The sequence below is a fragment of the Meleagris gallopavo genome, chromosome 8, assembly GCF_905368555.1.
Source record: "Meleagris gallopavo chromosome 8, MGAL_WU_HG_1.1, whole genome shotgun sequence".
Classification (NCBI taxonomy): domain Eukaryota; kingdom Metazoa; phylum Chordata; class Aves; order Galliformes; family Phasianidae; genus Meleagris; species Meleagris gallopavo.
Window position 1 is genome coordinate 8373277 of NC_139411.1, and position 24699 is coordinate 8397975.

At 45.0% G+C, this 24699-nt stretch overlaps 2 protein-coding genes across 15 annotated transcripts in view; one reads left to right on the top strand and one right to left on the bottom strand.

Moving 5' to 3' along the window:
* Positions 1-24699, bottom strand: part of RTKN2 (rhotekin 2) — a 189808-nt gene that overhangs the window by 44068 nt on the left and 121041 nt on the right. The window lies entirely within an intron of this gene.
* On the top strand, positions 6251-22954 carry ZNF365 (zinc finger protein 365). The gene is made up of 4 exons (XM_010714250.4): positions 6251-7251; positions 15323-15503; positions 18776-18813; positions 20693-22954. Exons 1-4 carry the CDS (start codon positions 6554-6556, stop codon positions 20937-20939), a joined length of 1164 nt encoding a protein of 387 aa, XP_010712552.2. The 5' UTR covers positions 6251-6553; the 3' UTR covers positions 20940-22954.

Genomic DNA, 24699 nt, shown 5'->3' on the forward strand with positions numbered 1-24699 from the left:
TCAGAGCATTGTGGATTTAGGATCCACTAAGGGTAGTATTCATTATAACAAAAAAACTGTCCTTTGAAGGACAATGAATGCAGACCTAATTTTGCACACGCAAGACTTTATTTATACAAAAACCCTTTGGCACAAATCACTGGATCTAAAAAACAGCCAGTTTCTACAGTGAATCAGGACTCCCACAGTTCATACCAGCTAGAGAAGAGCAGGGCTGCAATGAGACAAACGACACATTGCCCTTATGCTAGCCCCATGTGCCCAGGTGAATTTCACTCCATGTGTCTAACGGAGGTCTATCATTAACATACACAGTCCACTGTGGAAGAGGCAAAGGATTTCAGAGTGGCTGTGCAGCCATGTTGCTCTTCTCACTCACGGCCTGAGAAGGTACTTGACTATGACACAAGTACTCACGCTGCTCACAAAGCCAAAACAGCAGAGAGAATGTTCTTCCATTGCACTCACGCTTAGGAACTACTAAGTGCTCTCAACTTTCCTTTTTTCTTTTATGCCCACCCCTCCACTGCAAATCACATCCACTTTCTCTACATCATACAGGAAGGCTGTTGGCTTACATGAGTTGTTCTAAAAGCCCCATCGATTCCACCACTCAGTGTCCTGCTCACACAGCAGCCTGCAGACTACCTGTCCATCTGCCAGGGCAGCAGCTGGCCCCCCCAGACCTTCTTGTGTAATGCAAACTAGAAAATGAACTGTATGAAAACCCAAAAAGAGGAGTAAGGAGGAAAGAACACAAAACAAAACTGTCCCTGAGCATCCAATAAAATCAATAGACTTTCAGATTGTATTAAAAGTGCAGGCCTGAATTACCTTCTGCATTTCTATGTGATGTTTGATGTCTATCTTAGCAGACCAGGTGGAGGCATTGCCTGTTTGACTCAAGTGTTCGTTGTCAGCTTGTTCTGCTTTGTTTGCACATTCTGTTGACTTAGACTGTTCTGTTAAAACAACGTTCTGTTGATTTAAGACAGATTCCTGACAATTCTGATGTGAGCTGCTATCATATGGCCTTTAATGGATCCTTTGCCCATAAGAGGTGAAACAGTTCTGTAACATTCCTCCTGGAGAAATGCAATTTTCTCTTCCTTGGCATGTTCTCTGTAACAGGGGTACATATCTGATACAGATGCATCAGCACAGCGTTGGCACCCGCCAGGACAGTTTCCTACTTCTTGTTTGTATGCAGATAAAAACGCCCTGATTTCATCTTCCACAGCACAAGGGATCCTTACGCAAGGCTGAAAACAAGAGCCATCCCTGAACATAGCCACTCACCATGCTTCCTCTCCACACTGACAAAGAAGAAGGGAATGCCGCTGCTGTAAAAGCGACTGACTCCCACCTCCCTGACAACAGGCCTTGCTGCAGAAGGCAAAGAGCCCCCAGAGCAGATGGCAGGGATGCGGCAGAGGAGGGGAAGACAAAGTGCAGACCCACTGCTTCCCACAAGGCCTAGATATGGCAGAGGACTGAATTTGAAATTTCAATATTGTTCTTTTTATGTCTCTGCTTATGTAAATGAAAAAGACTTTAAAAATCGCAACACATAGGATTACTCACCAGACAAGCTAATTAAGTATTGATAGCAATTATCAGGCCTTTTTAAGACCTTTTTGGACACTTTTTTAAGTCAGGAAATAGGTGTGATTTATTTCACATGGAAGGCACTTGTATGAGCTTTTAAAAGCAATACTCCTTACCATCCTGTGTCCATTGCAGAAAGAACACCAGCAGAATGAAATAGCCTGAACTTCTACTTTGATGGTGTGCTTTGTACTTTCTCCCCTTTGAAGAAAACATCTGTATTTTAATAAGTCCCAATGAGGGAAAGGCTTTCTGTAGGGTGAAATGTTCCTTTAAAGCTATCCTGGCATGTTTTTTTACTGTATTTCACTCTGCATTTTTTTTTTTTTAGTGGGACAGCTTCATCCAAAAAGGACCCCTTCCTGCAGCAGACTGCATCTCACTTTGGAAGAGCCCTGGGAACAGCAGTTACTCCCCACCTCTTGGCTCTGTTCCATTATCTCATCACTCAATTCATAAATCTGCTGTCTAATCCTACAGTTACAGCCTGGACTGTACCTCCCTGGCTGTACAGAGCTGGCTTAAGTAAGGCAACTTAGCTGTGGCCACATTCCTACTGAAGTGCCCCCACTGTCACCAGCAATGCTGCGACTCTGCACTGCCGCTATCCATCCCCGTACCGGACCTGGAGGTCTCAGTGATGTTGCCAAAGGGCCGCTGCCTTGCAGAGCATCTCAAAAGGGCGACAGTGTGGGGAGCAGAGAGAGACAGCTCTGTTACAGGTCTGCACTCATTCTGGTGCTCATTCACAACTTACAGCTCAGACTGTCACTCCCCTAGGAAAAGGCAGTGGAAACTTCAGATGTTCCTGTCCCTGAGGGCCTCCTACCCAGGGCTATGGAGCCCTGGCACTTCAGCCTGCAGCAGAGCAGCCTTCATACAGCACAGAGGCAGGAGCAAGCATGGGGCTGCTACCAAAGCAGCTCACACTGCCCACTGGAACACATCTGACATAGCCCAGGTTGGGAGTCCCCATTTTTATATGGAAAGAGAAGCCTCAACAGGGAAAGTAATTTGCAAAAAAGAGGGCTGCATCAAGAACACAGCCAGGAGTGGGCACCCAGCCTAGCTCTGCCTTTACATTTTGCCAGCTTTTGAGCCCATACAACTCTTCCCCTTTATAATGAGCGCATTAAACCTAGCATAGCAACCCAGTTTCAAGAAGTTCCTCCAGCTCTTCCTTTCTCTGGAGGTGTTAGTTATATTTAATTTCATCTTCTAGCTAACCAAAGTAACTTTTTTTGAGGAATACTTAAAATGGCTGAAAGGCAGGCCATGCCCGCTGCTGACACTCCTCAATCTTCTCCTCTCTTTTGGAAAATATGCCTGCAGCCATCTCACCACATCACAGCCAAACCACCGTGAAGTGACAGCTCTCATCAGGTATGGGAAAAGCAGTGCAAATCAACCCACATGAAGACTGCACTGCTCTTCTAACCAGAAAAGCATGTAACAGTACAAGTGGAAAAGAGTAAATTTGAACAACTTCAAGCTCCAGAGAGGGCTGGCCTACAAGATCTCCAAGAAGCTCCAAAAGTCTGCTGGAAGCTGATGTCAACCTTGGCCCAACAAACTGCAAGAGCAGCCACACAATGTGCAGCCTCTGTTGTGACAGCAAAACTCATCTGAAAATGCAGACTTCGCTTTAAAAAAAAAATCAAAAGAAAGTAAATTGACATTCAGTGATTAGATCTAAGGCTTGCCTAAAAGAATAGCAACAGGCTAGCCAGCACTGGGTAGCCACAAAAAGCCAATGCGTATGTTCCTCTTCCTTTTGGTTCAGTGTTGCTGTAACTACTGTGCTGTTCAATTATTCCACCATAAATGCAGTGCAGGAAGTCTTTTTTCTGCTAGGTGAGTGTGGGTGCCTGTGAAGCAACATAAACTCTGTTGTATGTCTGATCCACTTTGAATTTATCTGCACACAAAGCTAACAAGAATCCCAGTCTGAGGCACCACTATTGTAAGAATCACTGAAGTATCTCCTACGGGTTTCTAAGGTCTTTCCTTAAATTTTATTCCTACTTTTCAATTAAAAAAGAGAGGAAATGATAAATACTAAATGCGGGTAAGTTTCAGCATCTCCAAGTAACATGTGCACGCACAGTTCATGCCCAAACACTGAGAAAAGCATTGCGCTTTCCAGCATCCAAATGAGGGGAAGTGGAAAGGTGCACCTATTTCACACACAGATTTACAGCGCAGTGAGGGGATATGGCAGTTGCCAGAGCCCAACTCAAAATCCCACCTGTATGCAGCAATAAAGCATGTGCATTTGTGTGAATGTATCTACATACCTACACATCGTTCAATAAAATGTCCATAACAGGAACTCAGTACAGATTCCTATCTTCTGCAATCCGGCTGGAGCAAACAGGGAGAGTGGGCATCATGAGCAGAGACTAATCTCTCTGACACTCCTCTTCAAAGCCAACCAGTGAACAAACAAGGGAGAGCAGAGGCTGATGAATGCAGCCAAATTGTTAGTAGTGAATCCAGCTCTACGCCACAAGAAAAAAACCCCTGCAAACATTTCAGCCCTGTGAGTCTGAAGGGGGAAGTGGCTACAAATAAAACAGAAGTGACTCACCTATTCTCCTCGTCTAGGATGGGAAAAAAACTGGAAGATAAACAACATGTGTAGCTATTGCAAAGCAAACTGGCTTCTCTCAGCCCCCTTCAGTAAAGTGGAATTGTCCACCAAACAAAATTTACTTCTCTTCTGAAGTATGATTTACATAGGAAGAGGTCTGCTTATCAGTTTTCACTCAAAATCAGCAGCTATGAGACCAGGCATGGCAAGTACAGATCATTGCCTGAAAAAGCTGAATATTGTGAATGTTTTCCACATTGCACCAGGCAGGCTGGGACATGCTGGCTTCACCTGAATAACGTTTATCCTTCTGGAAGTCTTATTGCAAAGTGCTTAAAGATATCTTGAAAGAAAGAGATGCATACAAATAAACAGGATAATGCCTCCCAGCACCTGGCAAAGTGTCAGAGGTGACTCATACATTATGGCTGTGTACATTTGAGGTTTGTGTGAGCGACAGTGTTGGGTTCTACCCACTCCAGATTTAAATCACAGGGGATGAAGCTCAGATGTGTAATGGATGATGTATGTTCTCCACAGTAGAACACGCACTTACTGTTAGAGCAAAGTGAGATTGCTCCTCAATGACTCCTAAAAAACAACTGAACTGCACATCCAGATGGGATCACCCAGGAGATGATGAATAGAATCCCAATCCAGCAAAACAAACACCTACAGTACAAGTTAACTCTGAGAAATCTTGGATGGAGAATTACTGGGTACTTCGGATGTAACTGATCCAGGCCACGTAGTTCAGCCTGCAGCTGACCTGGCTCCCTCACAGCCATCCATGTTTGCTATCCACAGGACCACAAGGGCTCACATTATAATAAGTGCTGCCAAGCATGGATGGGGCCCCAGGCAGCAGCCCATCAGGATGTGTACCTCACTTCCATCTGCATCTCTCAGCATCAGCACTGACCTGGAGAAGTAGTGCAAGATGGAGACAACAGAGGATATAATGGAGCAAGAGACAGTAGCTGAGAAAATCACAGAATCATAGAATCGTAGGGGTTGGAAGGGACCACCAGAGATCATCGAGTCCAATCCCCCTGCCAAAGCAGGTTCCCTACACCAGGTGAAAAGGGTGCCAAAGCAGGGTAACAACTGTGTGTTTGATCCTGCTGAAGTTCTCTTCCAACAAAGAAACAGTCCCCTTCTGGTGCAGGTGGATCTTGGTGTGCTGCGGTGAGCGTGACTGTAAGCTATCCCCTCTGGGCGTCCCTCCTCGTGCTTCTGTACCGCATAAAGACAAACTGAGCAGCCACAGCCAGTCAAGGTGATACAGGGCACAGCTGAGCAAGAAGTTGCAGCCGCACCGGTAGCCCACACACTTCAGAGATCATCTGAAGCACTGCAACGCTATATGAGGAGCTTCCTTTGATGTGCCATCTGGTGAATCATTTACTGGGAGTGTCTTATCACATCAAAGGCACCTATCAATGCAGTGGATTTCTCCGTGTTTAGGACTGCCTGCACACTGCACTCAAGGAAGAAATATATTAGCACAGAATTAAACTTCACCACGCTGCTCTCCCCCACAGTAATAAAAAAAAATATATCTGCATCATATCGCCCTAGGCAGCAGGTTTCAGAAGAGTATTTCAACACTAATCCAAAAAGGCTGTGACTTTACCACCAGCTTTGTTCGTGTTTTCAATGATTTATTACAACAGGCATGCATCTGTGGCATAAAACATCAGCGGAGAAGCATATCCACCGACTGCGGGGCAGCACGCCCAGGCAATCCTTCCTTCTTGGAATGAGAAAACCACCAGTGTCCGCTGCCTCGAGCCTGAGAGTGAGTGAAGGCACCTTTACAGGAACGGTCTTTCTGGCTACTAAACCTATGTCGGAAACGACCACAAGGCCAGACGCAGTCGCATCGAGCGCAAGCCCAGGCCGGGCAGCCCGTACCGCACGGCGGCTCCGTCCCGTTCCGCGCAGTCCCGATCACGGCTCACGGCCCGCAGACCCCCGTAGCCCGGCGCTGCCCAGCACCGCGCGCCCGAGCCCCGCAGTCTCCGCCCGCCCCTCTCCGCCCCTCCCCGCCCCGTGGCGGCGGGCGGCCGCGAGTGCGTGCGGCGGCGCTCGGCTGATTTACGGCTCTGCCGCAAACGGCTCCCGGCGGCGGCCCCGGCTCCGAGCCGGCTGAGCGCGGCCGCGGCGGCCACCTCGCGGCCGGGACGGGGCCGGGCCCCGCAGCCGCTCCGCAGGGCCGGGCCGGCGGCGCCGGGGCCCCGCGGCCGCGTTCCTCGGGGCCGACGGGAGGCGGCGCGGCCGCGAGCCGGAAAGTTTGGCGAGTTCGCCCCGCGCCCGGGGCCGCTTCCTGCCGCCGCGGGCCGGCCAGGGATGCAACAAGACGCGGCGGAGCAGAGCGGCTTCCCCTGGCAGGACGCGCTCGGCGATGCCAGCCTCCGCCTCCCGTTCCGCTGCCCGCGCTGCGGCGAGCGCGGCCGGTTTCGGAGCCTATCGGCGCTGAGGGCGCACCTGGAGTACGGCCACGGCTACGAGGAGCGGAGCGCCCCGCCCGAAGGCGGCCCGCCGTCCCCGCGGAAGGGCGCGGGCCCGGCCTCGCCTCCGGAGCCCTGCGGCCCCGGCGGCGCCGCGCGGTACGCGCCCCGTACCGGCTTCTGCGACGCCTCGAGCGGCGGCTCCGAGGGCCGGCGGGCGCTGGAGGCCGAGCGGGGGCCGGTCTGCTGCCTGGCCGGCTATGCGCCCGCCGGCTCGCGGCTCCCCTCGCCCGTCCTGCCCGCCGCCGACTCCAAGGCCTCGTTCGAGGCGCACGTCAGGGAGAAGTTCAACAGGATGGTGGAGGCCGTGGACAAAACGATCGAGAAGCGGATCGACAAGCTTACCAAAGAGCTGGCCCAGAAAACGGCGGAGCTGCTGGAGGTGCGGGCGGCCTTCGTGCAGCTCTCCCAGAAGAAGCAGGAGGTGCAGCGGCGGGAGCGCGCCCTGAGCCGGCAGGTGGACGTGGCGGTGGAGATGATCGCGGCCTTGAAGCAGCGGCTCACCGAGTCCGAGGAGGAGCTGCACCGCAAGGAGGAGTAAGTGGGGAGCCCTGCGAGCGGGCCCGGACGCCCTGGGGAGCAGCGAGGGAAGGTTCGGTCTCTCGCTGGCTGTAGAAGGGCCTGGCGGTCAGCAGCAGCCAAAGGTGGTGTTTCTAGAGCCACGGTCCCGGTGCCTGTAGGGCAGGTAGGCACGGCTGAAGCGGGTGGCTTCCGCACCTGGGAGGCATGGCCACTGACTTTGGCATTGGCTAGTGCCTGCGATGTGACCCTGCTGTAGTGGGGTTGAAGCATGCGAGCTGTCATCAGCACGCAGTCTGATTTATGCTGACGCCTCTAATCCATTCTGTTTTATGGGAGAGATGCTTGGATAAGCGCTGTACGAAACATGTAGCAAAACCAAGTAGCATCGTTTCCCTGAAGTTGTTTCACCACACAGGGGTGCCATGCAGGGAGCTGGCCTGTGCAGCAGCAAAGCCATGCTGGAGGCAGTGCTGAACTGAACAGCAAATTACAAAACTGGAGTCGGTGGCAGGACCAGGAACCAGCTGCCAGTCATTCTGACTAACCTGGTTCATCTAAAAAATGTGTTTGGGGTGCAGCCATTAAAAGTGTAGTGATAGCCGATACATTATTTATACATGATCTACTTAGTTTATGCAGCGCTTGATGAAGCCTTTGAGGCTTTTTGGAGCAACACAGCTTATTTTAGAGGAATGCAAATTAAGACTCTTGGTAATGGAATGCCTCTAGACCAGTTTACCAGCTTACAAAGAGAGATGCTAGTTGCCATGACGCTGATCTTGGGAGAAATAAGGAAGGTGGTGTAGGAGTTCAGTGTAGGAAGTTTGGATGGCTTTCATCGCTCCTTCCTGCAGCTTAATCTAAGGATTAGAAAGGAAAGGTGCTGATGGCTCCTGTATCTATAGGAGTCATAACAGAGAGTCCATGCCACAGATCACCTAGGAGAGTGGACAGCAAAGGTGGTGGGATTCAAACCCATCTTCCTTGAGGGGATATTCAGCAGTACCACTGATTTTCATGATCTGAAAGAACAGGTGGTCTTCACAGACAGTACATCTCAAGAACTCAAGATGAAGATAAAGATAATAGTGGTATTGAGAGAGGGATTTCAAAGTATGCAGAAGATGACTGTGAAGATGACTGTCTTAAGTAGTTCTGATATTCCCATCTAGCCAAGTTCCCCTTATAGGCTCACAGCATGATTCACCCTACTTGTTCTAGAGAAGTATCCCAGTGTGAAATTGCTCCATGGAGGTCCTTCTGCAGACTAGAGAGGGACCTCAGGTAAGCAGCCATATTTTAGGCTGGAATGCTGAACTTCACATACCCAAAGTTAAGTTATATATTAACTTATATATTAAGTTATATATTATATATATATATACACCCAAACTAAACACAAGGTATGCTGAAAAATGCATGACTTGTGCTTTCCAAGAAAAACATGCTTCTTGAGACAAAGCAAGAAGCATTCAGTGGTGCTGCAGAAGACAAGAACCCTGGAAAAAGAGCAAGTGGGGAAATGCAGGTACAATGAGCATGATATGAGGGGAATGACAAAGTAATTTCTGAGACCTGTCTATATATTCATTCCTTTCTGTTTTCAAAAATTTAATTACTCAGTGTGCCAAAAAGACCTTCTCCTTCAAAAAGGAGGATCTGAACTTTGATTCCTGGAAGAAGTCCAGATGATTAGAAAGCCAAACAGGACAGCTTAATGGAAACTGCAGAAGCAGGAGTTCTTGTTGCAGACTGTGAAAAGTCAAAGGCACCCCTTAGGGACTGCTCTGATACTTGCTGACCTTCAAAAATAAATGCTTTCAGCAGTTTCTTTAGACTTTTTTTTTTTTTTTCCCTATAAGCAGCCTAGTAAATATGGATAACTTTTCTCAGAAGTAGTACTGATGTTGAACCGCTGTAACTGAGAATTTATTCCTCTTTCCTCTTTGTAGAAGGAAAAGAAAATAACTTTCTCCCAGAAACATCTCTGTATCATGCTTTTCGTAAGGAAGAAAACCAGTATTTGATTTCAAAGATTGTCCCAGTTACCGGATATCATGGAATAGGCTAGATGCAAAAACCATAAGTCAGTTATTATTATCCACTTTTAGATCTCAGAGACTGAACTTTGGCTACTCTAAATCAGTCTGGGGGTAAAGGAAAATACATTTATCCACAAAGGGAAAGAAATTTTAACTCAAATCTTAGATAAGATCACAAAACAACTTTTGTGGAGGCTTTTCTAGAGGAAAAAGTTGACAACTGGTAAGGGGTAGGACAGGTGTGGGTACCACACTAAGTAACTAATACATTGTTAAAGCAGTATTATCTAAACACAGAAAAGTCTTGCAGCAGATGCTGTAGTCTCATCAAACTTAGAACGTTGAAAGGCCAAAGCTGCTTTTTTTCCTCCCTTTTTTAATTGTTCTTATCTGGGAGGGAGTGAAAATGAAAACTAGATCTTTTAGAGAAGCAGGCACAGCTACCAAAGTTCCAGTTCACCAACCTGCCTCAGTTGAACCCTGGGCAGTTCTGATGAAATGGCTACAGGATCAAGCCTTTAGAAACATGCAAACAAATGATTTAACTTAAAAAGGTGCCCCGAGAGGGGAAACTCAGTGTCTGACAAATGAGTGTGCAAATCAGCATGACTACTGGGATCTTAATGCTGAAACACAGAAGTTTTCCAAAAGGGATAAGGTTGTGTTGAATAAGACACCAAAAAAAACAAAACAAAACAAAAAAAAACAAACAACAAAACCACCATTCAAACTAAAAGCAGCTACAAACTCCTCCTGTAGAGGACAGCTGGAGGCTTGTTTCTGGAAGTGGTGTAAAAACAGTGAAACATTCAGTGGTGACTTAATTTCACTTTGTCTCTTAACAAGGGCATACATACAGTAAGTTGACATCTCTGACGGTACTTTCTTTAACTGGTCTAATACATTTGTTTTAAGACTATCTGGTCATGCCTCTGCTCTGGTCCAGCCTGCAATAAAAGGGCTATTTCAGGGTAGCTGTTGTGGTGATTACTTTTGCTATTGCCTTCCCCTAAAATTTGTGATTAATGAAACTTTGTGTAAATAACATTTTGACAGTGAGTTTTAGAGTTAGCTCTTAAAGACCACTGCACCTGATGCTTTCTCTAAAATATCAGCTTTCCTTTACGTACAAGCTTCAGTTGTACAATAAAAGTTCAGCTTTTTGCTTTAAGAATATGACCACAGCTAGATGTCGTTCTTCAACCCTTGGTTTCAAGGCATCCTGCTCCCTCTTCCCCACCTCCTTTCATCTTCCCACTCAGGAGATTACTTCCCCCTCCCTTGCTTGTTCTGGCTCAAGTGTCCCACAAAATGGGTCTGTGAATTAAAGCATTTTAATCTTCACAGCGTCACCCCAATAAGTTCAGGGCTCAGATCTAGACCACAACCCAGTGAATGGGTGCAACTGATAGGACAGTAACTCTCTGAGAGGAGGAGGTGTGAACCTCTTAAATCAGATGTGCTGATATTGGTGCAGGAATGTGAAACCACAGCCTAATGAGTAACAGATGCCAGCCTTCAGGCAGTAATGCCAATGGGATGATGGATCAGGTCAGCAGCATTGATACTTCATGAATGTATATGCTTTAAATATTTTCACAATGAAAACTTGCTTTGGTAGGAACTCTGTTGTCCTCAGGTACAATAACAAAAGGATTTGTTTCTCTGTCCACTTTAGGCAGAGATATTCAAAGTATCCGAATTCTGTAAAGGGATTTGATTCTTGGGCATGGAGTTGGCATAGAGCCTAGTGCTTGTCCGCCCACAGAGCAGTTGCAGGTGTCAGAGTTGCTGTAAATAGTCCCAGGACCAGTGTTATCTATCTGTAGGAGGGTTTGGTTGCAATGTGTGAAACCATTATCCCTTACTGTCAGTTGTTAAGGAGCTGGAGGTGCCCCAGGCTCTGCATCTACTTTGGGTATCACATGTTTATCTGCAAACACTAAGGGTAGCAGCAGAGTCCACGTGCCAACAACTGCCCTGGTAACACAAACCCCAAACTCAATAGTTTGTTGTTCTCTCTTGCTTTACTCACCCTAGGAAGGAGCACTCATTCCTCCTAAAAGATTTTGTCTGAGGGAGGTTGCAGCTCCTGAGACAAAGGAGGAAACTGCCCCTTCTCCCTGCTGCCTGGTCATAGCCCTTCAACAAATATTATGCTATACAATGTATGCTAATGTAAGCCTTGCAAACTATAGGCAAACAGACTCAATCACTCTGCTGCCTGCTACAGAAATTTACGTACATTCAAACTGCAGCATCATCTACTCCACTTGGAAAATGTTGTGGCAGGATCTAGACCTTACAGAGCTCTTAAAACAAGGGCTGGGATGCGGTGGAACGAAAAGAGGTTGGAGGCTGACAGAGTGGAGGAAAGTGAAGGAGCAGAGGAGAGTGGGAAAGAGGTGTCACTGAGGACAGAACGGTTCCAGGAGAGCTAATAGCTCTGCATAACCTTTCCTTAATACAGCAGTGGTGCTGCAGATGTACAACAGTCAGCCTAGGGTAGCAGAGACTTCCAAACAGAAAGGCCAGTGCTTCAAGTCTGAAAATGATCAGAGGACTGGAGCATCCCTCTGAGCAAGAAAGGTTGAGGGAGTTGGATTTGTTGAGCTCAGAAATTGCAGCCTTCTAGTACTTCAGAGGAACTTATAAACAAAAGGGAGACTGCCATCCTACAGTCCGATAGTGATAGGACAAGAAGTGACTTTAAACTAAAAAAGAGGAGGGTTAGGTTAGGTGTTAGATGTTCACTCAGAGGGTGGTGAGGCAGTGGAACAGATTGCCCAGAGAAGCTGTGGGTGCCCCATTCCTGAAGGCATCAAGGCCAGGTTGGAAGGGGCCCTGGACAATCTGGTCTAGCAGTTGGTCTAATGGTCAGCAACTGTGCCCATGGCAGGGCATTGGAACTTGACGATATTTAAGATCTCTTCAACTTAAGCCTTTATTTGATTCTAATGAAAGAGTAAAAGATGGATATCATTATGCAACATTCCCCCCCAAATTTGGCAGAAGCCTGGAAAAGTAAATTGAAAGTAAATTAAATAGTAAAAGCACAAAGTCATCACAGCTATTAGAAATAGATACTGGAAATAAAACAGAAGTTAAGAAAAGGTCTGCACAAACTACAAGAGACAATAAAGGCAATTAAGCTGATAAACAGTGGCTGCAGAGAAACTGAGTTCTTTGGAGTATTTCCCTATTGATCATGATGGGAGGAGTATAAAAATTCTTCCTTCAAGTAACCAAGGCACAGCAGTGGCGCAAAGTGAACTCTGAGAAAGAGGTCTTGGAGCTGGTAGACCTACCAGCAGTCACTCCCAGGGGCTTCTGCGAGGTTGGAATGAAAACAAAGAAAGTAGCTGAAATAAGAAAGGTGCTGCTTACAAGGACAAGACATGAGACTGAGCTCTAGTGGGTGGGCATTTTCTGGTTCCTGTCTTTATAAAAAGAACTTACAGAGTAGTTGTGCCATTTCAGCACAAAGGAAAATCTTTAGATGAAAGTTCTTATTACGATTCGTAGATTGTATTGGGGAAGCTGAACAGAGGAAAATGATGGAAATGAGACTATTGCTGCTAATAACAGTTCCTATAAATAATGACTTGTAGGATGCCAAGGATTACCTTGAATAGTCTAGAAAGTAAGGCAGGTGCTCAGGAATTTATCAAGTCTGTATGTCTGTTCTCTTGATTGTGATCTCAATCTTTCCCTTATTCCCTTATGGCACAGCTTATTAACTACGTATTTATGGAAAGGAAAATTTGTGAGTAACCTACTCATGCCATGGAGCAGGAGACTAATGAGTGCTTTTTAATTACTTTTGCTGACACAATTACAAATATTAGCATTCATGAAACTATCAGCCTTTTAAAAGCAAGTGCCAGGTCCTCAAATGTTTGTGGTAGAGGCTGGCTGCGTGGCCTGGTGGGGACGTCCCAGAGGTGTCCCAGGCTGGCAGGTTCCTGCTCAGCCCTAGTCAAAAGGCCGGCGGCCTTGCAGACCACGCACAGGTCTCCACCCTAATAAATTTCTCTCTTTTGAGCTTCCCTTCAGCTGCAAAGAGGAGTCTGTTGGAGTGCCATCAGTTGCATAAATCCAGAGTGGAATTGCAGTGCTGTAAATGAGATGATAATAAAGCCTTAAAGATGACCACTGTGAGTTTAGATGAGCTTTTTCCTAAGCATTCTTTGATGGCTTTTTATTACCAGGTCACTCTGAACAAGCACAATCGCAGCCCTAGAACTAGAAAGCATTGGCAGAGTTTGATGAACAGGCACCTCTCAGTTTCTTAGACCAGATTTTGTGGGTAAGTTAATATAAACTAACATTCATAGATGTTCTCATCCAAAAAAATGTGCTGGTTTATAGCTCACTCCTACCACTAGATCATCCACATATACAACTCATGGATGCTCTCTGCTGTGGTGCAGATTGATGAAGCTTGAATTCTAAATGGAATGGCAGGTTTGCATAGCTGACCACTTGTACTTCACAAGGCAAGAACAGCACACTGTTAAAATAATTGTTTACAATAATGCTGAGTTAATCTTTGATGAAATGCAGAGACGCTTTAGATTTATTATAAACAAACAAAGCTCTGTGTACAATCAATGGATGTACAGATGTTATAGTTATGAGATGTACCGGAGAGCTTGGCTATGCAGTTATTACACCAAAGCAGGAAAGATAGGGTGCTTACTCATATCCTGGGCTCACTTGTGAAACTCCAGCAGAGTGGATCTCCAGAAGAGATCCTTCCCACTGGGTAGTCAGCTCTTAAATGGGTCTAGGAGAGGTGGAGCCAGGCTCCACCCCTTCCTGCAGCAGGAAGGTGAATTGCCTTCACCTGTGCTCCCGTGGCTGACTCATTGCTCGCCTCAGGTGGTCAATCAGAGGTTCAGGCCATGATTCAGCAGTTCCCATACACTCTGAAAGGCTATTACTGCTATAAAACATTTCCTAGTTTAAGCTTAAAATGCTTTTTATCTCAGGTGCTGCAATTCAAATGAACATGAAGTAATTATGCTCTTTTTAATTTGACAAGCATTGGTTCTCCCAACTCCCACATCCTAAGTTCTGTACAAAGCAAAAATGAACATGGCTTCATTGGCAGACCAGGAGCTGTTTATCTAGACTTTATTAACTGGGGAAATCCTGCATGTCCACGTTTGCCATTTTTTATAATATGTAGCTCACTGCAACCAAATGTCTCCCACTCTGAACTCCTGAAAGAAGAGGCCCAAATGGCAGCCTATGTATTACCAGTATGCAGAGCACTTCAAAATGAACTCTGTTTCTGCACACAGCTGAAATCTTTCTGAGTCAGCAGTGCTACCTGTTGCTTCCAGTTGTGTTACCAGACAAGAAATATTTCTAAACTCCTGACCTAAAACTTGGTCTTCTCACACACATACTCCTTACCTGATCATCTCTAGATTCTCTCTTAATCTCCTATGCTCCCACTAGCTCCAAATCCCAACACGGGACTCAGAAGTACTTGCAGGATTGGAGCCAAAATGGAGCTCAATGGTCACAAGAGCTCTTTTAGGTTAGGAACTAGCACAGCAGCTACATTAAACTTCCATTGTAAGATTATGATGAACCAGGAAGATTTCATACACTTCTCTTCATGTTTCAGATCAGATAGGCACATTTCTAAATATGAAAGGAGAAGGTGGATCTGTTTTTCAGATAGGTATCCAGAGGATACGAGAGGTTATTGGTGATGCTTAATGATAACAATATTTCTGTCGGGTGGCCTGCAGACCAACAAGACTGTTTTCAAGAGATCTAATAACGGGACAGAAACACCCAAACCCACTGGCTATAAACTTGAATTCAGCATTGAGGGTTCCAAATCTTCACTCAGTGTCTGAAAAAAATACTGAAATCCCTTAATAAAGGAGAAGGACAGTAATTAGTCATCATGGGAAATCACCATGAAGAAACTTGGGAAGTATCAGTAATTCTTTGACAGCAGCAAGACCATCACCCCTCCCATTATTTACATCTTGCCTCTATGCAATATTTTTGTCTTACAGAGAAGTTGTTTCTTTCAACCACTTCCTTGAAGAAGCAGCAGAAAAAGAAGTGAGGGGAAAAGCCAGACTCCAGCACTTCATCGAGAACCTGTTGCAGCGTGTGGATCTGGCAGAAAGGCAGCTAGAGTATTACCAAAATCAGCAGATTGCGTGCAACCACACGGGTGGCAGTGACCACGTGGTAAGCCAGAAGAGTTCTTTCATTACTTGTCACCCACCACTCAGGGGAAAGTGCTCAGCTTTGACTGTGAGTAAGCTAATTGCTACTCCAGACAGGTTTGGATTTGTACAACATTTCTTTAGACTTATGTTTATTTATGTTTTAAATGCCACATCACGTATTTGTCATGCCACGCGTGGAGCATGTGTTAAGCAGTAAAAGGTGAGTTTCAAATAATTCTGTACCTCATAATTGAAACCCAAAAAGTCTCACTCGCGTGAATTTTGTTTGCTACTTAGAGCTCTGATGATCTGATGGGTGGTGTAGAACACAATCTCGAGTTGTAACCTAAATGTAACCAGATCATAGGATAGTGAACAAAGGCAGCAGACAGATGAGAACTCCAGCTTTGTGCCCTTACAGCTGCAGTCAGCTACTGATATCACAGAATCACAGAATCGTAGGGGTTGGAAGGGACCTCCAGAGATCATCGAGTCCAGCTCCCCTGCCAAAGCAGGTTCTCTACACCAAGTCACACAAGTAGGTGTCCAGGCGGGTCTTGAATATCTCCAGAGAAGGAGACTCCACAACCTCCCTGTGCAGCCCGTTCCAGTGCTCCATCACCCTCACCGTAAAGAAGTTCTTACGCACATTTGTGCGGAACTTCCTATGCTGCAGTTTCTGGCTGTTCCCCCCTTGTCCTGTCTCCACAAACTGCTAAAGAGTCTGGCCTTGCCACTCTGCCCCCCATACCTTAGATATTTATAGACCTGGATCAGGTTCCCCCTTCGGTCTTCTTTTCTCAAGGCTAAACAGACCCAGTTCACCTAACCTTTCTTCATAGGGGAGATGCTCCAGGCCCTTCACCATCTTTGTGGCCCTCTGCTGGACTCTTTCCAAGAGATCCCTGTCTTTTTTGTACTGGGGAGCCCAGAACTGGACACAGTACTCCAGATGAGGCTTTACCAGAGCAGAGTAGAGTGGGAGGATCACCTCCCTCAACCTGCTGGCCACGCTCTTTTTAATGCACCGCAGAATGCCACTGGTACATGAGGGATGGAAAGAACAGCGATAACTGTAAATGCTGCTGCTACACAAACCCACACAAAACAAGGCTGGTGCTTCCTTCCTCCTTACTGATACTGATGCTGCAACTGGCTGCTCGTGGATCCTTGTGGCCATACAGCAGAAAAATTAACCTGGCAGAACAACTAACCTGGTAAAGGGTGGGAAAAGTAAAAGTGGTGACAAGGCACTGTGCCACGTGTAAACCACAGTGCCATTGGTGATCAAACATACCGCATTCCTTGCCCTTGCTGTGGTTTCCTGCAGAACCAGCTGTGGGACTTTGATTAATGGGGTAAGACTGGAAGCAAAGAACTGGGAATGAAAAGCAGGGTAGGTTTTGCCCTGGCTTGGGGTGGCCACATGGGTAGACTTACTGGCCAGGGACCACTTTCTGAACTCTTCTCAGATCTGCAGCAGTGTGGAAAAGGTTGAGGGAACAACATATAGAAGTTCATCCCATAGTTCATCCCATCTTGACTCCACTGAAGCCAGACTTTATTTCCTTTTGAACAAAGAAAGAAACAGAGAGGATGAGAGCATCCAGAGATGGGAAAGAGAGAAGACAGTGATGAAATATTCACCAGATTGTTATTTTTTTCCAACTTGGGCTATTTGGCTTTGCTGGAATCACTTTCCCTTGCATCACATACTGACAGTTTTTTGGAGATCCCTGAAGATTTTCAGGAAGGAGGTGGATTCAGCTTGCTTTCCTGTCAGAAGACTTGTAAGAAGAGTGAGCAGATTCCCTGTCAGACTTCACAGACAAGAAACCACTGCTGTCTGAACATTGCTTTTAAGAATAACTATTTCTGGAAAAGTTCTCATTATTACTACTAAAACTCAGTATTTTCCTTACAATGCATCATATTTATGTGGCTTCTACAGTGAATTTCAAATCCAGTGAATACCCCACATTATCTGTGTTAAATAGTCACTGCCCCATGGAGGTGAGATGAGAGACATTTGATCATGCACTGCATATAAACAGGCACGTAGTGGTGAAAAGCAGAGGTTCCCCTAGCCACCTGGAAGACAAAGACCTATAGGCAAGAACCAAATAAATGTAGGTGTGCTGAAACGTTGCATAAGACATCTCAGGGAGTATCTGTGTGAATGTTGAGGGGGCTGCAGAGGTGGTCCTCAGTATTAAATCTCCCATATTCTTGATGTTTACCGGCATCCCTGGCTCAGCAGCGTTCCCTGGGGAAGGCAGTGATTTTTAAGGCAGCTGACCTGCTTTCTGAGTGACTTCAGCATTCCTTTAAGGTCACCCATCCAAATATTGACCAGCCTGACCTTCACGAGGTAATTACAGAAAAGCACACCATGGGATGGCTCCAGACTCCTATCCAAGACAGATGACAGCAAAGTCAGGCTGGGCACAAGTCCATCTGCAAAGTGTGGACAATACCAGGCACACAGGGAACATTTGCTTGGCTCAGTAACTTCATTAAATGATACTCAAAGGCTCAGTGTAGTGACACTGACGAGAGATCAACACAAAGGAGCCAGGCATTACCCAGACTGCTTTAGGCTAAGCTGGCACTAAATGCTTCCTTTCCTGACCCCCAGTGAAAGAGAGGCTAGATAAAGTGATACCAAGCTCTCAACCAAACTCTTGTAAGAAACAAAGCCCTGCAAAGTTGTGCCAGCACTGCAGCTATACTGTCCCTACTTCATATTGAGATTTGGGTTGGGAAGGGTGAGAAACATTTGTGTTCTTGCCCTCCAGCCTTGAGTGCAGCAGCCAAGAGCTCTCTTGCTTGGTAGCTGAAGTATCCTAGCTGTTCATGTAAAGGAAATGTTATCGCTGCAAAATTAAGGGCTCTGAGAGAAAATTAATTTAATACAGCTTATTCAAGCACTGTCCCTTGTTAATTATCTTCAACACAATAATTACTTTTTATTGTTCCATACTGTAATCTAATGTGAAACGTCTCTGTTCAGCCCACACTTGCTTAGCAGTTTACTGTGATTATCATTGTGATAAAAATAGCAGGGAGAAATTCCAACCACAAAGTTTTAAAAACTAAATAAGGTGGAGCAATATTAATCTGTAAAAAGGTTTTTTTCTAAAGTTTCTTTCTTGAATATTCTTCTAGAACTAAAAGAAGGTGGGAATAGAAATGGGATTTTGAAGACTACATTACATGTATTTTACCCCCACATCTTAGCTACTTGATAATTTGCTATTAATAAATTTTCTGTTTCTGTTTTCCTTGCAGTTTACAGACATTTCATTAAATAAGAAACCCAGATGCCTGTACGTATATCTTCTTATTCTTTTCTTACCTAAAGACGTAACATGGTGTGCTTACATTGTTGCTTTTGCATTTCAAATTGAATCAAAAGCCTGAATCAGGTTGGGTTTGATCAGATTCTGTACCTGAGGGTGGTCCATTATTACGTGATGTAATAGAAAAATAACAAATCACTGCTAAATCAGAATAAAATGAAATATTTTTAAAGGAAAAAAGAATGATTTTATGTAAAGTAAATGACTTTCCCATTGGACTCTACTAGCCTATTGCAACACTACAGTTCTGGAATCTGTTTGGTAAACACAGACCAAGCTTCAGCTGAAAATATCTTTAACATTCTGTAGGTAGGAGAGAGACAGTTGTCATTTCCTAACTGACAGTAACACTGTCAACTTAAAGATCACATGTAAACAGGCAAGTGTCCTCAGAAAATATGGGTGCTAACAACATCTCAAGTTACTCATGCATCTGTTCTGGGAGCAGCAGAACTAATCTGGGCTGTTTTCGTAAGGTATGGCTGACTTTGTATTTTCTTTTCAGGCCTGTAGATGCTACTGTAATCAAGGAAGATAGAAAGGAAGATAGACTTCCACTTGAGAAGTCTTTGGTCTAAATGTAATGCATTTTAGTAAAATCCATTAATTGCTGACAAATAGTAGGAGTTCAAAGGCATGTGTGAAACTGTTGAGAGGTTTCTGTTTAACTACTCATAAAGTTCTCCTTTCAAAAGAGTTAGGTTGGACAATACATTACTGATATCTGTTGCTGTAAATCTGGTACACCAGGAAAATGGCAGGGGGAGAACAAAGAGTGAGGTTGTGCATCCTTAAGGGAGAGGCTGTCACTGTGGTGCTCACAAGCTGCAGCTTTTTCCAAAACTGGCTTTGTCAGTGTGCAATATTGTTTAACTCCCAGGACAATTAATACCTGATAGGTGGTTTCCAGACATGGCAAACTAACGAAAATAGCCCTGTGGGAATCTTAAGAGGCAGCACATCTGCTCTTCTCGTTGATCGTAGCAGCTGGTGCCTACATCCATGGTACTGCTGTTACACTACATGTACCTGTTGTAAAACATTTTGAGATGATGTTAAAAGGGACTGTAATGTTCTTAGTTGAACTGTGGTTTAAAGATAAAATCACAGAGCAGAGGGCATGGCTTGACTTGCACAGCACCACACATTTAACGGCCCGAGCTCATCAGTTTCATCATCTCCTACTGGGTCTGAACCATCACAGAGAGAATAAAGAATTCAGCTTACTTTGGCCTTTAAAATTTTGTACCCATCTTCACACCAATTTTTTTATTCTCCTTTCCTCTTCTCCCCTTTCATATTGCAGCCTAAAGCAAATCTAAAGAGCTTGGAGCTGGGTGGCCAGCAAAGAGGCAGTTGAGTTTCCTGAGCTACAGAGGTATCCTGGGGCTTGGCCCAGGCAATGCTCAGATCCCACTAGCAGACCCCACAGTTCTTGCACCAGCTTTCTGCTGTCATTGGAGCCAGCGTGGTCTTCCAAAGACTGCAGGGACATCTGTTCTTTGCAGAGGGTTGCTTTGAATGTTAACATCCCTTTAGTTAAAGAGGATGTAGACCTGAGCAAGATGACAGTACTCCAGTATCAGCAGAATCATATCCTGAATGCTAGTCTACATGAAGATACATGAGGGGTCCACTAGTAACGTGTGGGAGCTCTTGTAGTGAGAGATGCTTTTGAGTATTGAGAAATGTAGTTTATATTGCAATTGTTTTTAACTTTCAGTCTGGCCTCGTAAAACAAGGCTGTTTTCTGCCTTCAAAATTATATGGGCTTGGGACATTCTGGACACCTTTCACATTGGAAGATTGAGTAGTAATTATTGTTAATCGTTATTATTAATTTCAGGAGCCGAGGAAGTCAGCACACTTCATATAACATCCCTGACACAAAGCCTCATTCCTTTCAAAAAGGAAGAGGCTTGCTGAAAAAAGCAAAGGAAGAGAAAACCAGCTTGCAGCCAGTCAGATGCTTCTACGAACCTGTTGATTGCCCAAGAGAAATATGGAGAGCACAAAAGAAGAGTGAACCAGTCTGCTCTGCCCGGAAATTGAGCGCAAAGTCCAAGATGGGTAAAAAGACCAAACAGCTATAGGAGCAGCTAAAGATACACAGTAACACAGGAGCTTGGCTTCGGCAGAACAAATACTGAATGAAGTTAATCATCCCACTTTTTCCTATCCGTCTGGCCACACCGGACATATCAAATAAAATATAAAGGAATATATACAATATGGCATATTTATATTATTTAGTAACGCCATTCCTTCTTTAGGCACTAAAAGAGAAGGGACATTTTATTCAGTTTACACTGAGGGTTTTCTATCTATTTATTTATTTATAGAGCTTATTTTAAATGACTGCAGTTATCTTGCGGGGCAATACTGTGGCTGTATGTTTAATTATTTTAGTGCCAGCATGTGGCTTGGTAATTTATTTTCCATCTATGCTGTTGCTGAAGTTCAGAAGAATCCGTTTAATCGGCACCCAAATAATCACTCTTCCAGCTTAGACAGGTATAAGATCAATGATTAACTGCTACCTGCGCAGGCATACTTAGATGCAAAAAGCTTACCTGAGTTGCTTGGTGGCTGTTAACAGCAGCAGATTGCTACCCTGCCTGTTGGGCACTTCTGTAGAGCTGGCAGTGCAGCCCTCACTCACAGGGAGCGCACTGAGCCCGGGCAGCAGCTGGCAGCAAGCAGCAGCAGCTGGAGGACAGCGAGTGGCAGACCAGAGCAGTACCCTGCATTGCATGGCACCTTGCGTGAGGCTGCGCCTGGTGTGGGGCACGAGAGGGCTGGAGCAGCTGTGATCATAAACCCTTCAGATCTTTGTCTCCATGAAGAATCCTTCCAAGGATAATAGATTCTGGAATTTCAACTGCAAACCCAAGAGTGAGGAAGACTGCAGGATGGGAATACCTGTGTTTACAGTGGTTTGTGCCAATTAAAAGGATCCTTATTTATCAGAGTATATATCAAGATGATTTTTCCATGTGTACAGTTTTTTGGTAACATGAACCCTCATACCATGTTTACAAATAGGAACATCCTGTCCATGTTACCAATGGGATTTGTTTTCTCAAGAAAAAGAATAGGTGGGACAAGTCTGCATAATTTATTTTTAAAAGCTCATATAACAGATGTAAATTGTTTTTGTGGAAGGTGATTTTTACAGTACGTGTCTAGAGATTTGTGAAAAATGTTTTTCATTTTTATAACTGACTGTAAGCAGAAATGAGTTTTAAAAGACAGCGTGTCGCTATGATTACTGCTGCAATAAGCACCTGAGCTGCAATATTTTTAGAGCAGATGACCAATCTGTTAGCTCGGATCAGGTAACTACAGATGTCATACATCTGTCAGTGCACAGAGCTCCCAGAAAGTAGCAGAGTGAAGAAAGAGTATTATTCCTCACTTCTATTTTAAATGGTGTTTGTGGAACAATCAGATATATGTTTAAAGATTCTCAACATCGTTTTGATAGAAAGTCACAGTGTGAAACAAATTCAGGTATTTTGTTTGCAATGACATTTTAATATTTAACTCTGTCACAAGGCCACACTTGGCCTTATTCTAACCATTGTGGTGGAAAGGATTTGTCAGTTGTGTTGCATGGGTTTTGGTCAGGTCATGCGTAATGAGAACATTCTTAGGCAAACCACATCACAGAAACTACCTTTGATTTCTTCTGCTTCCACTTTATACAGACATGAAAACAACACTTTTTTGAGGATAATGAAAGTGTTCCTTAGAAAGTAAATATGTTATTCCATTCCTTGATTCACTTCACACTGAAAGTGTTATTTTTACACGCCTATCTACTCTGTTTGTCACCAAAGTTAAGTGCAACTACTAGTTCACTAATGAGATATTTATTTTATTATTTATTGCGCCAAAATCTTGACTGTAAGTTGTCCTTTTTTGGGGGGAAGAGAAAAAAGAGAGTAAAAGAAGTTGCATGTTCTTAAACTTTTCAAATCCTAATTTATAGTTACTTGCTGAACAGATGTGGGCTAGTTAATTGGAGAGAAATTGGATTGCACTGTAACTCCAGATAAAAGTTTTTAGGATATAAACATTCTAATAAAGTTATATTTCTCAGTTACGGTGTTGTTTAACTTTGTGAAAATACAGTGTTTTTAAAAAAGCCTATCCAATAGCAGAGAAAAAAAGGTAGCAAAGAATAGTCCCCTTTGGACTTGGGCCTGCTCCTTGCACAAAGGGAAATTCAGTAGGAGCTGGATGTCTAGTTCCCAAACATTTTTAGAATACCTTGTCAATAACTAAGGCCACCTCAGAGCAGTATGTTGTGCAGGCTGGGCCCTTACAGGTGACCTTTGCTTAGAACAAAATGTTCTAACACATAACGTTATCAGCCAGGGAAACAAAGAGACTAATTGAAAACCAGACCTCTAATGAGAGCTCTTCACGCACGATTCTGAGATGCTCCTGCCAGCCAAAGAGAGTGCATTTTTGAAGCACTTGATGGTATCTGTCCCCTCTCCCCCCATCTCAGTAGTAAAAACAACCTTCTCCTGCCACAGCAGATCTAAAGACATTTGTTTTGTTTTCAAGAGTTACTGGAAATATTCAGCTAGATATTTGTACTCAGTGGGATGGCCACCAATTAGAGCAGTTACCAAGTCAAACAAATTAGCACTTGCATTATCTCTAATAATCTCTTCCAATGCAACCAGCTCTTACAGTCTCCTTGAGTGAAGTCCCACTATTCTCTCTCTTTATTCTGCGTCACCAAATAGTTGCTTCTATTTGTTCTTACATCAGGCTAATGCTGATTATTTCCATACATCCTATCTGAAGTGGTTGGAGTGGACTATTTTAGTGCTTTCTGCAGCAGGCATGGGCATCTTTTTTTTCTTTTTTTTTTTTTTTTTTAAGAAATAATAATCTCAGAAATGATTTTATGACATGAAACATGCAACAAACTCTTAAAAATAGATCCTGTTGTGACATGAACAAAATGTCCTTTCCCATTTTGCTGCTAATGCCACCCTCTAGCCAGCCGCATTTCGTAGCCTGGTCTCTTGAATTACCAGCTGAGTGTCTCTCCAAGGAGACACAAGCAGCCCAGGGTCTGCCCTTCTCCCTTGTGAGAAGTGCTGTGCAGGCACCTGTTGGGCAGAAGCACGCGCCAGCCTCGGTCCTGCCCGCAGCCAGGCTGCCCAGTGGCATCTGAGCCAAGCCACGCGGGGCCACCCCCGGCCAGGGGCCCTGTGCAGGGACCAGCCTGGGGCATAAGGAACCCGAATAACCCTCAGCTTAAAGGACCTGAACCCACTTCTGCACAAAGCAGCTCCTCAGTACATCTATGCCTGCCCCCATAGCTCCTCACTTCCCAAGGCTGCTCAGGCTTCTACCAGCAGTGCAAATGGTCTGGGACGAGAGGTGCAGGGGAATGCTGAAAAACTGCTGCATGCAGCATGTTCTGAAAACAGGCTTTAAAGGCACTGAGGATCTTCCTCAAAGGGCAGTGTTGGGGGTGGTACCCCTGTCTTCACCCGTCCTGTGGCCAAGGAAATGTTTCAGCCGTGCTGGGAGCTAAAGGACCCACGAGAGGGGCAGGGGCAGCCAGGTCCATCCACAAAGCACTGTGCCGACACACTCCTACAGGCTTCACATGCTGGCAAATAATTAGAATCGCCATCCCAGTTATAATGAAGGAGCTGTAACTCCTTTGTCAGTTCATTTAATTGCCATGGTGACCACACAACCACTAAGAACAGGCTTTATCACAGCCTTGCCCTACTTAAAGAAAAATTTGTTGGAAGCCATCACCTGTGTTTCAGCAGAGCCACCTCTCTGCGGAGGGCAGCTGAGGGCAGCGGGCGG

Coding starts and splice junctions, on each gene's coding strand:
- ZNF365 (XM_010714250.4), top strand. CDS start 6,554: ATGCAACAAGACGCGGCGGAGCAGAGCGGCTTCCCCTGGCAGGACGCG. Junction 7,252..15,322: donor GAGCTGCACCGCAAGGAGGA/GTAAGTGGGGAG, acceptor TTTGTCTTACAG/AGAAGTTGTTTCTTTCAACC. Junction 15,504..18,775: donor CGGGTGGCAGTGACCACGTG/GTAAGCCAGAAG, acceptor TTTTCCTTGCAG/TTTACAGACATTTCATTAAA.